We start from the raw sequence: 13787 nt of genomic DNA, 5'->3' as shown, positions 1-13787 counted from the left end.
TCAACTCAAATTGGCATAAAAATTTGGCACTTAGGCTGGGGTAAAATAATAGTCGTATTAATACACTACGTTCGCTCGTGCAAACTGAGAAAATTAAAAGGAAATGGAAAAGTAACTTACGATTTTTTCCTGTCAAAAAAGCCCAACCCAATACTGGATATTTCAATTTTGACAATTAAAATGAGTAATCGCATGATTCATGGCTGCAGTCTTACACAAGGAGTTACGCGTTTTTTTACACTACTGTTATTGCCATTTTGAGTTTTCTTTCAAAAGAACTTATGTTGACCTCCACATTGAAAGCTTCAAAAACTCCTTGCCAAAAGAAAAGACTCATTCTGAGCAATCTTTCTGAGAAAAATTACTCATTTATAATGAATTTTTAAGACCCTAAACGAGTGAAAAAGCTCTGTTAACAGAGGCGAAGCTGCGTTTTGCAAACGCTTGCGAGAGCACGACCAAAAATGCAGCTCTAGAAATTGCAAGAAAAAAAAACAGAAATCTCGAAATAGCAAACACTCGGCTAGGTACATGATTCGATCCGAGACCTACTGCGATCAAGAGATTTTGAGTCTATCGCACTATCTAGTCAGCCACGCAAGCTTAACAACCGACAACCACTTATCATGAATAAACAGCTACATATGCTAATAAATTGGCAATGCAAGTCAGCAAAAATGGCACCAAATGCAAATAGATTTATTTTTGCAAGCAATAATTTGGATTATAACTGAAGACATCCACACTAAATTTTCATCTCACAAAATGCAAAGCATAAAGCCACAGTGTAAATTTTGAATTTTAAAAAATTGCGAGATATATTGAGTCATAAACTTTCTGAAATCGCGTTTTCATTTTTCATATTTGGTTTGAATTAAATCATTCGGTTCATTTGAACTAAAAATGCATCAACTCTGTTAACTGTTTACTATTCGACCCTTAAGTGGCACCAATACTTGCGACTTAGGAAGGAAAAAATAGGAGGTTCTAACTAATACACTCGCTTCGCAAGTGTAACATATAGGCGAAGTTGCGCTTCGCATACACAAGGAAAAATATGATAAGCTACTGGGAAAAATTGAATGCGTAAAACTTTGAGTCGACAAAATTTCTTAGGTGACGCACGTCAATTTGAGTCTACATAATTGTTAAGTGATGCCAGCCAATTGTGACGCATTAGCAGTACCACTCAATTTTATTCAATTGAAAAAAAAACCACTCAGAAAAACAACTTTACCAACTAACATTCCTCAATTTGTAGAGCGGGCGCATTTTAACTAGTATACGAAAAACTTCATTTAAAACATCCGATGCTGCTCAGGTTCGAACCCTGTTATTTCGTTGCGGGTCTACTTCCCTACCTCTACTCTACAGATTCATGACACTTTGAAGCTAAAGTGCTATTTGTAATATAATAGTGTGTTAATATCCTTAGCATTGGCTGTATTTAATAGCTGGTTATTGACCAAGATGAACACTTTCAAAATGAACTCTAACATTTGCTACTTACGTTAAAAAAGAGAGTTCATACTATCACACAAGCTTTGCTTGTGTAATTAACACGCAATCGTCCTTAACATTTTCTGGATGAAAAATTTGCCTATTCAAAGTTTCGTTTCGATATTTATTGTCAGACCTTCATCTTTTTTCAAAAACATGTTGGCAATTTTTTTGCGAATATTTGAGGTTATGATACAGTTAAATTTACATTTTATACAATAGACATGATTTTGAGTCTCAGTTCCATTCAGAAAGATCGATTGAGTCGTGGATAGATGCAGAAGCCGTTCGTCTGTCTTTAAGACTTTGTTGTTGAAGGGAAACTTCTGTCTTTCATGTACCAGTTAGTAGGCTGGTGGCTCGAGGTGTTTGGCGGCAGTGGAGGCCTCGATGACCACTGGCTTGCCTGCACTCTTGTTCTGCAGACTAAGTCGGGGGTCGATCGCAGCCACATTGAGGCTAAATACACCAAACCAATTACACTCTAGGGTCACAACTTTTGAGCATTATTTCGTCAATTACAGAAGCGTAGATTTCTAAACTTTTGAAAATGATCCCCCAACGGGTTGAAAGCAAAAATAAAGAATTATCCTGAAAGTATTGTATTCACGTGCAAAAAGCTGCGCTACGTGAAGCGCATACTAACTTGACGTTGGTCTTCTGGTTGACAACGAAGAGTGGGTTGACGTTGCTCAGGATCTCGTCGTTGACTGAGATGCCGTCCAGGTATTGCTTCAACACCATGCGCAGCTGCTGGTTCTCCTAAACACGCCCCATCACATAATAATTGAATACCTAGTTGCCACTCGAACGCCCTCCCTACAATGGCTAGGTGACTCATTGACTTCGCTGTCTTCTCACCTGCAGCAGCAAACTCTGCTCCTTCTGTAGCGCCAGCCTGTCGAACAACACCTTGTTGTATCTCTTCCAGAACGGATCCAGCCCTTGGAAGTCGAGCATGGCCTAAAACAGAGAGATCTAGCATTAATTCCAAATAGTTAATTGATAGCCGTCTGTCGCCACACTCTTTATAATTGCCACGTTTCCCAACAATCTCTAACTTGACACTTGAAAAGTATCTTTAAAAATATACCATACAGCTGGTGAAATTGCTTCTGACTAATGTAATTATCCACGGCATAATTCAACTATAGATTTTACTGTACCTTAGCCAATTCTTCCTGTGGCGATTCGCCTTGCGCTTCCTGTACATCTCGCAGTTCTTCGTCCGAGAGAGTGGTGGCATAGAAGGGTAACACCTTCTCCTCCTCCGTCTCAAACCTCCTCGCCTGCTCCCCCAACTTCATCAGCCTATACACAAAGCACAAACAATACTGTTAATTCATTAGAGATTGATTCGCTTGTTGATAAATTAATGCCTCTTTAAAAAATGTCACCTAATTTTTGCTAAATGACTTTTTGAAACTTCACTAAAAATCACTAAAAACAATCAAAAATCAAAACCTTGTCTAATCCTGAAAGAAAGATGGTCCAAAATATGTTTTTTACAAACATGTAAATTCAAAATAACCAATGGGTGAAACATCCACGCTGCTACTAAATGAAATTATCATAATAAATTTAAAAACAACAATTACACCGGCATGCAAATATACAACTATAAATTGTCTAAAAACTAATAAATCAATACTATTTTTAGATATAAAAATGATCTCGACAAGACTTATTGGATCTATCAATTATAGATGTACCGATTCCGGTAAAAATACCGGAAAATTCCGGAATTTCGTGAACGATTTTACTATTTTCGACAAAAATAACTAGCTTTGAAACACTTGAATTATTGATTCAGAAGTGGAATGCTATCATGGAGCAAAAACCAGTTTTTCCGATAACTCCGGATTCAATCTGTTCCGTTTAACGGTAATGACGTTCCTGCACAAAGCACAGTGAAACACAGCTAGCTAGCCAACGTTAATACACGCATTGTGCAGTTGCTCTTCAGCAACATAAACGAATTCCAGAATCACAGCAAATCAATTCCGGTTACATTTTTACATCAATAGGAATTTATTCGTGCACGTCTATCAAAACTTTTAAGTTCAAACTCAAATTTATATTTAGAGCGTTTATCAGCTTCAAGTTTAAATATTTCCATTTATTACAACTATTGTTTGCTGCAAATTTCTTTCCACACAATGTGTTTCCGATAATCTAATTTGTTTCATTTGTTTTGCGCGTTCAGTTATTTTCAGATATTCGGTTATAGTTATACGCCCTACCGATTTCAATTGTCTAAATATGTTTCGCCACATCAAACATTCTAGTACAGCTATGTTGGGTAATGAATAATTCAGCTGCTGAAAGTTTGATTCCGCAGTTAATTTATCTGTTTAGTCTATTAATTTGAGACATGGGGGAAATTACAAATAATAATGATGATGATTGGCTTTACCACTCTTTCTTGAACCCAAGAGTGGTAGAAGGCTCACAAAGCCTCACAGAATAAAACAGTTTTCAGGGTTCGTTTAAACAGCGTAAAATCAATAATATCTGATAAGAGAACAGGCAGTGAGTTCCAAATAACAGCTCCTTGGTAGGCAATGCTCTTTTTGGTAAATTCTGTTCTGCATTTCGGAAGGATAAACTTTTGTCTGCGCGAAGGGTTGACAGAAGCAGAATTCTTTTTGAAAAGATTGTATAAATAATCGGCACAGTTCCAATTGTGAAACACGCGAAACATAAAGCAGCATATTTTGAACCTAATTCTTTGGTAAACTGGAAGCCAGTGCAATTTCTTCAGTAACTCGTTTGTTGATGCTGTTCTCCTCGTAGCACCTAAAACAAACCTGGCGGCAGCGTTTTGAACTTTCTGTAGTTTAATAAATAAAATTTTATTCACTTTCATATATAACGCATTGCAATAGTCAAGCCTTGACAGAATAAAGCTAGTAACAAACATTTTTCTTTGGTCTAAAGTCAGAAAACGTCGAATGGAATATAATTTACGCAATTCTAAATAACATAACTTGCAACAATGGTTTATTTGCTTCTCAAATGACATGTTGTAATCAAGGTAGAACCCCAAAAGTTTGGTAAAGCATTTAGGAACCTTTTCTTTATTAAAAATTTTCACTGGCTTTAAATAATCGTGATGCAGTTGTCTACCGAAAAACACTACTTCTGTTTTTCCATCGTTTTTATTAAGACTTAAGTGCAATTGGGAGCATAATTTTTCAATGTTTTCTAGTTTGTGGTTATTTTGCATGAGATTAATCTCCCAAAACAGTTGGGTATCATCGGCATAAAAGTGGTACGCAATGTTGCTATCAATAAGGTAATCAAGAAGAGGTTGTAAATAAGGGATGAATAAAATCGGCCCCAAAACAGCCTTGTGGGACTCCAGTTTCGTCCTGAATTTCGTCTGACAGACTACTATTTACCAAAACTTGTACAAAGCGGTTACTAAGATAAGTTTCAAAGAATTGTTTAACTGTGTGCGCAATACCAATTTTGTTTTCAAGAATCTTTAATAACAATGAATGGTCAATTGTATCAAACGCAGCAGAAAAATCCATTTGAACAACGTAAAAACACTTTTCCGAATCAATTTTAGAATATATATAATCAGAACAGAGCAAGAGACCACTCCCTGTTGAATAACCTTTACGGTAAGCCGACTGAAATTGAGGCCAAAGCCGATTTGAGGTTAAATGTTCACTCATCTGTGAAAGTACAAGCTTTTCAGTAATTTTTTACAATGCTGACAAATTAGTAATCGGGCGATAACTTGACATAGTTTCTTGGTTTAGGCCATGTTTTAGAAGTGGTGTGATGACTCCTTGTTTAAAAACATCAGGAAAAACGCCAGAAAACAGAATGCAATTAAAAAGATCTGTAAAAAATTGTATATTCTCGGCAATAAAATTTTTTAAGAACCGAGTAGGAATAATGTCCACAGGTGACTCTGAGGTCCGTAAATCATCTAATACGTCGAGTAGATCTATTGGAAAAATACTAGCGAACTCAGACCATACGACTAGATCATTTGACGTGCAATCCAGGCTACTATTAGTTTTAGGCAGTTCATCAACTATGTCGTTTACCTTTTTCTTAAAGAAAATGTTGAACCTGTTTGCTAGGTCGAAAGTAGATGAGTTCACAGGAAGTGTATCATTCTTGTGATTCATCAGTTCATTAAGGCAATAAAAAATCATTTTCGAGCTCTTAGAAGAAAAATTGAGAGTATAGAAATCATTACGTTTTATCGAAAGTACAGATCTGTAGTAAGCGACTTGTGCTCGGTACGCTTCACGGTTTTCCGGGGTGTCATGTTTCCTAACTTCGCGTTCCAACTTTCGTTTTTTCCCTTTCGCATTCAGCATCGTAGTAACGGGGTTTACCATCACGACTGATCTTCTTTTTAACAGTTACAATTTCACTTCTCAGGACAGATGCATCATGGAAGGTATTAAATAACGAGTTAACAATCATTGAAGGACAGTTTGATTGTAAAATAAAATCAGACTTAGCAATTGCAGAAGTCTCAGTTAAAATAGAATTAAAAATGGAAACACGATCAGCTTGATCGCAAAGCCATTTCACTTTTAAATTGACGTTGGAGGGTGCAATAGTCACTGCAGAAGAATTAATAATCAATGTAACACAGTAATGGTCTGAAGCTAGTGTTATGTCGAGTGCGACAAAATTTGTAACCCTATGGTTGAAGAATACCAAATCTAGTTCATTGCCACCAACGTGAGTGGGGCCAGAACTGTATCGATAAAAACCCATTTCCTCCATACTAGATAATAAGGCTTCAGAAGAATTACACGACTTATTAACTGGAATATTGAAATCCCCAATAATGTAACACCATTTGTATTGTAGCGCACAATGTGTAACCAGATCAACCAATTCATTTAGGAAAATTGAACATGAAGAATTAGGGCAGCGATATAAAACAAAGATGCATACATTCATGTCTGTAAGTGTAAGTTCAGCGACCAAGAATTCCCAAATATCACTAATTGACTCCTCAATTAGCTTAATTCGGAAAGTGTTGAGACAGAAAATTCCAATGTCCCCACCCCGAGTGGGACGATTGTTACCAATGTAGTTATAATTACAAGGCTTCGCAAGATTTACGTAAAATAAGCTATCTTCAGATAACCAAGTTTCAGTAATTGCAAGAAAAGTGACTTCATTTGCATGTAGGTACGAATAAATTGAATCCGTCTTATTACATATCGATCGAGCATTCCACAGTGCACAAACATGAATACTCGTCTCTGATTGTCAATTGAGCGATTTCAGCCAAGCTCTGGCTTCTTCGTTCAGGAAATAACGACGTACTATAATATTCTCAGGCCAAGTCTCTGCTTTCTCGGCTACGATACTTTCATTCACTGGAATGACTACATGGAAAGATTTCATATCTGCCCTTTTTGAAGGCAGCTCACGGCAACCAAGAAGACTAAGGTTCTTTTCTTTGCAGTAATCGTTAAGCATGGTCGTGTTAACAGTAGAAGAAACTCGGCTAAGGAAATAATGCCTTCTTTCCTCCCGCTCCGAAGGTTTCACACCTTAAATGCTTGTAGATGCAGCCGATGTGCCAACAAGAACCGGTACCTTCACAGGCGAAGTCCGCCGTCGTTTCTCAGTACGTGTAACAGATACTTGGGACGAAGTACTATCAGCTCGTTGGTTCCTTCGGAAAGGGTTTATAATGCCACTTGGACAACTTTTGTTCAATTTCGCTACATTTGCAAACGTCTCTGGTTTCGAAGTAAAGTTTTCCGATTTCAGGCTCTCTAGGTCTTTTTCAAGTTTATCAATTTTGTTCATCTTTAACAAAATTTGCTCGAAAATGGACAGTGTACTTATCTTAGAGCAGTCTGGGCACCTCCACTGAATTGAACCACATGTCACAGCTGCAGAGGTTAATCCAATACAGGCTCCCTTGATGCATCGTGATCGACACATATCACAGGATAGCACATCATCATCGTCAGCAATTGTTGATTCGCAGCAAGAACATTTATAGGAATGACCATTGCCATTCCCGATCATTTCCATTTTTATATGAAACTATTATAGTTTAATGAAACTAAATAAGCATATCCAAAATATGAAATACTTGCACTATGGCGGCGACCATTTTCTTAATTCTGTTTTGCTAGCTCAACGAGCTCTTGCAACATTTTGATGACGAGACCATAAAGCTTTGAATGATATATATGAAACTGAAGCTACAATTCGTCATTTCATTAGGCTTGCGATTAGCAAGCGTTATCAAACTAGAATCTAAGACTTTTTTCGGGTCAACAGCTTGATTAACAAAATCACTTGAATCAATTGGTTTCTTGGTTCATAATGAATTCAATTTTTTTCTAAGCGTCTCCGGAACACTTAGTCTGCAGGTAACCACTACGCCTGGGACGGCAAAGGTCCTGGGTTCGAAACTGACCGATCCCTTTGTTTTCAAACGGTTAATAGTCAGTTTCAAAAAAAATTGTTGGCTTATTAATATCTGCTAAAATTTTGTCGCCATATTATAGATTTTTAAAAAAAATTTATTTACATTATAGTTGCTTTTAGCGTTCTGATTAACCTCTGCTGTTAGTAAATTTTACTAAAATTGACATCGTTTATAATATATACATGTTGGAAAACTTACATTTTTTCGTTTAAAAACTTTATTCTGCCCAAATGATTTCGGCCTATTTTTTATCGGCTTAGTGACCTAATTTCGATCCGCTTCAGTGAAAACATATTTTATATGCTCACCTGTGGATCGCGCAAAATTTCTTAGAAGAGATATAGTTCAAGTTTTTCATGATAACAATTTTTTCCGGCTTTTTTATTTGTTTTCCTTTTTTGGCTTTATAGGTTGCTACGTATAATGTATTGGCTTATTGGCCTTTCATTGCGTCTTTTGACAATCGAAAACAGTTTTGTGTGTGCGTGTCTGATTTGAACTTGAGGTGGACTTAACATCTTCTTAGTCTTAATGATTTTTTTTCGGCTTTTTTATTTTCTTTTTTTTTGGGCTTAAAAGATTTCGGCCTATATTACATCGGCTAAGTGTCCTCATATTAATTCTTGTGACGAGAAAATGAAGTGTTTTGAGGGTGAGGTGGTCTTATTAACTTTTCAGAAGTCTGAAGTCTTGTTGATTTTTTTTCGGCTTGAAGGGTTTCTGACAAGGTATTTTTTTGGCGGTTACCGTTGGGTACATTATCTTCTGATGCTTATTATACATCTATTGAATTGCCATGTTTCTGTTTTAAAACTAGCCTGATTCATTTTAATAGATATAGTTTTTTGACCTTTTCCATTTTTTTCTTTCATTTTTTTGTTTTGTATCGCAAGTGATGCGAAGCTCAGCTTCGCTTGTGTTGAAATAGTTAATTAAGAAAACTGGAGGCGCTTGTTGCGATGATGCTGGATGGATGATTACCTCTGCATCTTTTCCAGCTTCCGGTCCAGCTCCTTCTCGCAGGCGGCACTCTCCACCGTCAGTTTGATCAGCTTCTCTCGCTCGCCCTGCCTCATGTGGGTCATCTGCTCCTTCAGCTGCATGAACTGGCCTTTGATCACTTCCTTCTCCTCCCTAATCTTGCCCTTCCTCAATTCACCCTCCTTGCAGTTGCCAGAGATGCGGAAGCGCAGCCCACTGATCTGCTCCTACAAGCCTCACACAAGCTCATTATCACATTATCCTCTTAACATACAAACCACAACCAAATTTATTACACCATAATCAAGCTTATTCGCAAACTGGGATCAACCGCACAGTTCCCCCTCCCACCCAAATTGAAAACTATGAAGAGAATGTTAAAACACCTACATAACAGATTTATTTATCGAAACATAATTAAAAAGTCAGTTTAACTAATTTTGTGACCCGTCAAAATACAAATTGAATTAAAAAATTCTAAATAATTATATTTATCGCGGGGGAGGAAAACTATATAAAACGGGGGGAGGAAAAAGAGTCGATAATACATGCTTGGGGAGGTTGATCCTCAAACTGTTAACATTTGACGCTCGAAACCTAAGCGAAGGGAAGTTTTTCGCAACGTTTTCACTAGAGATCAAGCTCTTGATGAATATGTGAGAGAATTCATTCCACTAAATCCACCTGTCATGCATACATGACATTCATGCATGCTATTTAGTGGAGTGGACATCTGACTGGATATTGTGAAGGGGGCTTCAGTGAATGGAGTGGACTGACCTGTATGCGGTGTATCTTCTTCATCTGGCTCTCGATGTCCCTCGAGTTGGCCTCGTCCTTGGCCTTGAGTTCCTCGAACTGTTTCTTCCGCTGCTCTGTCGTCTCCTTGTAGTTGTTCAGTTCCGCCTGGAACTGTCTCCAGTAGTCGTCCACCACCTGCTCCAGTCCAATCCTCAGCGCATGCTTTTCCTCCTGGTTCTACACACAAACACACATCAAATTGTTCAAAAAACTGAAAATAACCCATTATTATCTGCATTATGAGCAAAATGAATCATCAATAATTTTTTATCACCGCCAAAACCATTCGACGTCATTGAGTATCAAAAACATAGTCAACAACAATGAATAAAAAGACAATTAACTCAAGGATACCAAAAAATACTGGCTTTCAAATTTCAAAGTAAAAAAAAGATGGAAGGCTTAAAGCTCTTAGTTTCAAGAAAATTTTTTTTGATAAAAATAACCCAATTTGAAAAAATTGGACCAATAGGTAACTTTTTCATTCCATGGCGAAATCTAAAAACTACTATCCCTTTGGAAACTGTATTTGATCACGTTTTTCGTGACCTTTACACGTTCACTGTTCGATAAAGAATTTTGGCTTTTTTTAAACAAAGTAAATAAACAGAACTTCAAAGAAATTATATCTTCGAAAAAAAATATCATGACGCCCTATTTTAAGAGTCTTCACAACGTTTTTTGATTATTTGAACTGAAAATGATTCATTTTTTTGCTCGATTTGCAGTGTGGCTATTGATGAGCGCTATTTGCACTTGGGTTACTGAAGAGCGCTATTTAATTTCCTTTTAGAATATGAGCTGGAAACACTTTCAAAATTTTTTCCTGCTAAAACCAAACGACCTATATAAATGTCTGCACTTCGCTCATTGACGCAGAAAAATATAACAGTTTTGAAAAAGTATCAATATTCCTTCAAATTGACCTTGAAGTTTTTTCAATTCCTAAAACTTTCATTTCTGGGCTTTGTTGATAAGCTAACTCAATTCCAATTCCCAGTTTGATAAAAACAGGTTTAAAATGTATTTTTTTTTCACAGGATTATCCAATACAGAGGCGAAGCCGAGCTTCTTACCACTTGCGATACAAACCAAACTTGAAAAAAAAACGAAAAACGTTGAAAAAACTAAGTGAACCAAAATTTTCTCATGTCTCGATAAAAAACAACTAGGTGCGCAGCTGGAGGTGTTTGATATTGTTTAAACTTGTAATACTGATGGTTGACCAAATGTGCGATTTCAAAAAGTGGACTATGCCGAAAACCTTAGTTGTTTCTCTACTAAAATAAGTAAGAAGACTGAAAACTTTTTAGATAACAGTTTTCCCAGGGACAACATTTTTCTTACAAAAAATAAAGGAATATCTTATAAAATAAATATCTCTGCGGAATAAAAAAATATCTTTTAATCCAGTTGTTTAGAAATTATCTATTTCAACGTTTCAAGTAACGAAGTGAAAAAAAAACGATGCAATTTTTTTTTGTGGCTTGACTTGATTTTCAAAATCAAATGAAAACAATTTGTTAAACAGGTGTAGCTGAGCTTCGCACCACTGGTAACACAACAAGTACAGGAATAAAACAGCAAGAGACTCAAGAATTATCAAAGAGGACTTGGAACGCTGTTGCCGTTGAAGAACTAGAAAAACAAAAAAATCTAAATTTTTGCATGTTTAAATTTATTAAAAATTAAGTTGAAATTGAAAACTTGAAAAAAGCTTGAGGCCAAAGTCTTATCAATCTCATGAATATTATCACAATGTTGTAGGAAACGGGAGGAAACAAAAAATTAGGTAGATGAGTCGACAGCATTAAAGCTGACAGCTGAAAAACAAACAAAACTGTTCGGCAAAATCGTATTAGAAAAATGCATCAACTGCCCAAACACTATCCACGAAAGCTATACATGTACTGAATGCAAGGTGATATACACAATTCGGAAACTAAACCGAGAGCTTAATCGAAAATCACAAAGCCGATAAAACCAACAGCAAAAAAGTAATACCGATAGCTCATAATCATACATAAAACTGGATCTATCAAAACGGATTAAGATAGTTTTGAAAAAAAAAATGCCCTGACAATGGAATGCAAAAACAGAATCAAAAAAGCCTTAGCAAGCCTTCCCAAAACCGAAAATACCTGAACGGGAACCATGATGCCAAAAAACCTCAAATAACCAAGATTCGGCAGCGTTTTTAGAATGCTAAAACAATAAAGGCAACTACGATGAAAATTGTTCACAGCAAAAATAAATAATCCTTAGACCGCAGACAATAAGGCCGACCATTTTTTTGAAAATGAATATTTCTCGTTCGAAAAAAACAAGTCCTGGTCAGATTCGAACCCAGGATATTTACCTTCCCAGGCGTATTCGCTACCTTCAGGCTAACTGTGCAAGAGACACAAGGAAATTTGAATTCATTAGGAGCCAAGGTACCACCAGGAGTCCAGATGAGTCCTGTTAACAAAGTTATCAATGGGAAAAGGTCTAGTACCCGATTGCAATACCCTTGCTTATCGCAAAGGTAAAGAGGAAACCCAATAGCGCTCATCAAAAATCGAAAAACTTGAATTACTTTCCGTTCAAAACGGACTTTGAAATCTTTTCCAGTTTTTTCAAATTAGCTTTGTATCATAATCCTAAAATTCATGGAGCTTTAGGGTGATATATTTCTTTTACATTGGAACTTCAATTTTTTGTTTTCGGTTTCCTTGAACTCATTGGTCCTAAGGTTAAATAATTATGATTTGATTGCCTTTTTTAAGATACACCCCTATGTATATAATCGGATAAATGTATTATGCATGTCGTATTGGTGTTGTACATATTGGCTCTGTTTCATGCAAGTCATGAAACCTTAGTGGTACTTCAAGTAGGACGGAAATATGGAGCTCAATTTCTGTAACTTTTATAAGGCTGCACTGCACCCATAAGTACAGTTGCGAACACCGTAACTTAACCATCTAAATTAACAATGAAAGATTGTTTCATTGTTTTCCGTCCGTGAACCACATTGCGTCCAAGTACTCTCAGCTCTGCCAGTGGAACATAATTTATCTAATGCTAATACGACATGAGCTTGTCAACTAAATTATTGAAAAACAGCAGCTTTTTTATCAGGTCAAACAGTTCTTTTACTTAAACATAACTTGTTTGGTTAGCTCCCCAAGCAAATTTGAAAATCGAGCTACAATAATATATATAAAAAACAGTGAGATCTGCCAATCCCTCAAAGTTTTGTCTCATTATAGGTTGAGACGCAAAAGTCTTTCGTTAACAACGAAATCGTCAGCAAAGTATAACCACAACAAATGGTATGGCTGAAATGAGGCTATAACATCAAATAGGGAACCAATACCACAATTATTGATGCAATATCATCAAAACTTCGCCCTTCTCGATAAGCGTAATTTCATTAATTGTTTCATTGAAAAACACTGAGATAAAACAACGTAAGACCGCAAAACCTAACGATCCAACAAGCAATTGAAATGTTTTTTTTTACACGACACTTGCTTTTGCAGAAGTAAATATAGCCAACAGACAGTTGGAAAAGATTCAATGAAAGCAAATCAACAGAAAAACGGACTTGTTTTTTTTTTGACAGAAAATCTCTGAATTTCGCAGAAAAAAAAATGGACGACCTTAAAGCTCTTTCAATTTACAGAACAATTTAGAATAGGCACTTGTTTGACGAAGAGGCCAAGCGGAGCTTCTCATAGTTTGAGATACAACGCAAGCACAGCACTGCAAATAGAAAGAGACGAAAATAACAAAATCGAAAAAAAAAAACTATTTTGAGAGAAAAAAATTCAAAATAATCAAGAAACACGACAAAAATCTATCTATTTTTTAACGGGATGCCACTGAGCCAACAATTTGTTCATTGTGTCAAAAAGAGCCTCTCTAAGCCGCTCATTGAGCCAAAAACAAAAATGCCATAAGAAATAAATGAAATAATTATTTTTAGAGCAATTAACATTTAAAAGTTTTAAATTTGCAGAGAACTACCTGATTTTTCAATAAATCATTTTATACCCTAGAAGCCTCACAAATCAAG

The 13787-nt window shown here is 36.3% G+C and overlaps 1 protein-coding gene across 3 annotated transcripts in view; it reads right to left on the bottom strand.

Moving 5' to 3' along the window:
• Window positions 1–1610: 1610 nt before the first annotated feature.
• The window catches only part of LOC134845429 (dynein regulatory complex subunit 2-like), a 442061-nt gene continuing 429884 nt past the window's right edge, over window positions 1611–13787 (bottom strand). For all 3 annotated transcript variants that reach the window (XM_063862321.1, XM_063862333.1, XM_063862325.1), the window contains exons 6-11: window positions 9704–9901; window positions 8924–9150; window positions 2667–2811; window positions 2362–2463; window positions 2147–2262; window positions 1611–1959 (exon numbers count right to left, since the gene is read on the bottom strand). In XM_063862321.1, coding sequence (XP_063718391.1) covers window positions 1845–1959; window positions 2147–2262; window positions 2362–2463; window positions 2667–2811; window positions 8924–9150; window positions 9704–9901 — 903 coding nt within the window. In that variant the 3' untranslated portion in view covers window positions 1611–1844. The remainder of the gene's footprint in view (window positions 1960–2146; window positions 2263–2361; window positions 2464–2666; window positions 2812–8923; window positions 9151–9703; window positions 9902–13787) is intronic.

This window comes from Symsagittifera roscoffensis, chromosome 1 (genome assembly GCF_963678635.1).
Source record: "Symsagittifera roscoffensis chromosome 1, txSymRosc1.1, whole genome shotgun sequence".
In the NCBI taxonomy this organism is placed as follows: Eukaryota; Metazoa; Xenacoelomorpha; order Acoela; family Convolutidae; genus Symsagittifera; species Symsagittifera roscoffensis.
This window is presented reverse-complemented; position numbering and strand designations above follow the sequence as displayed.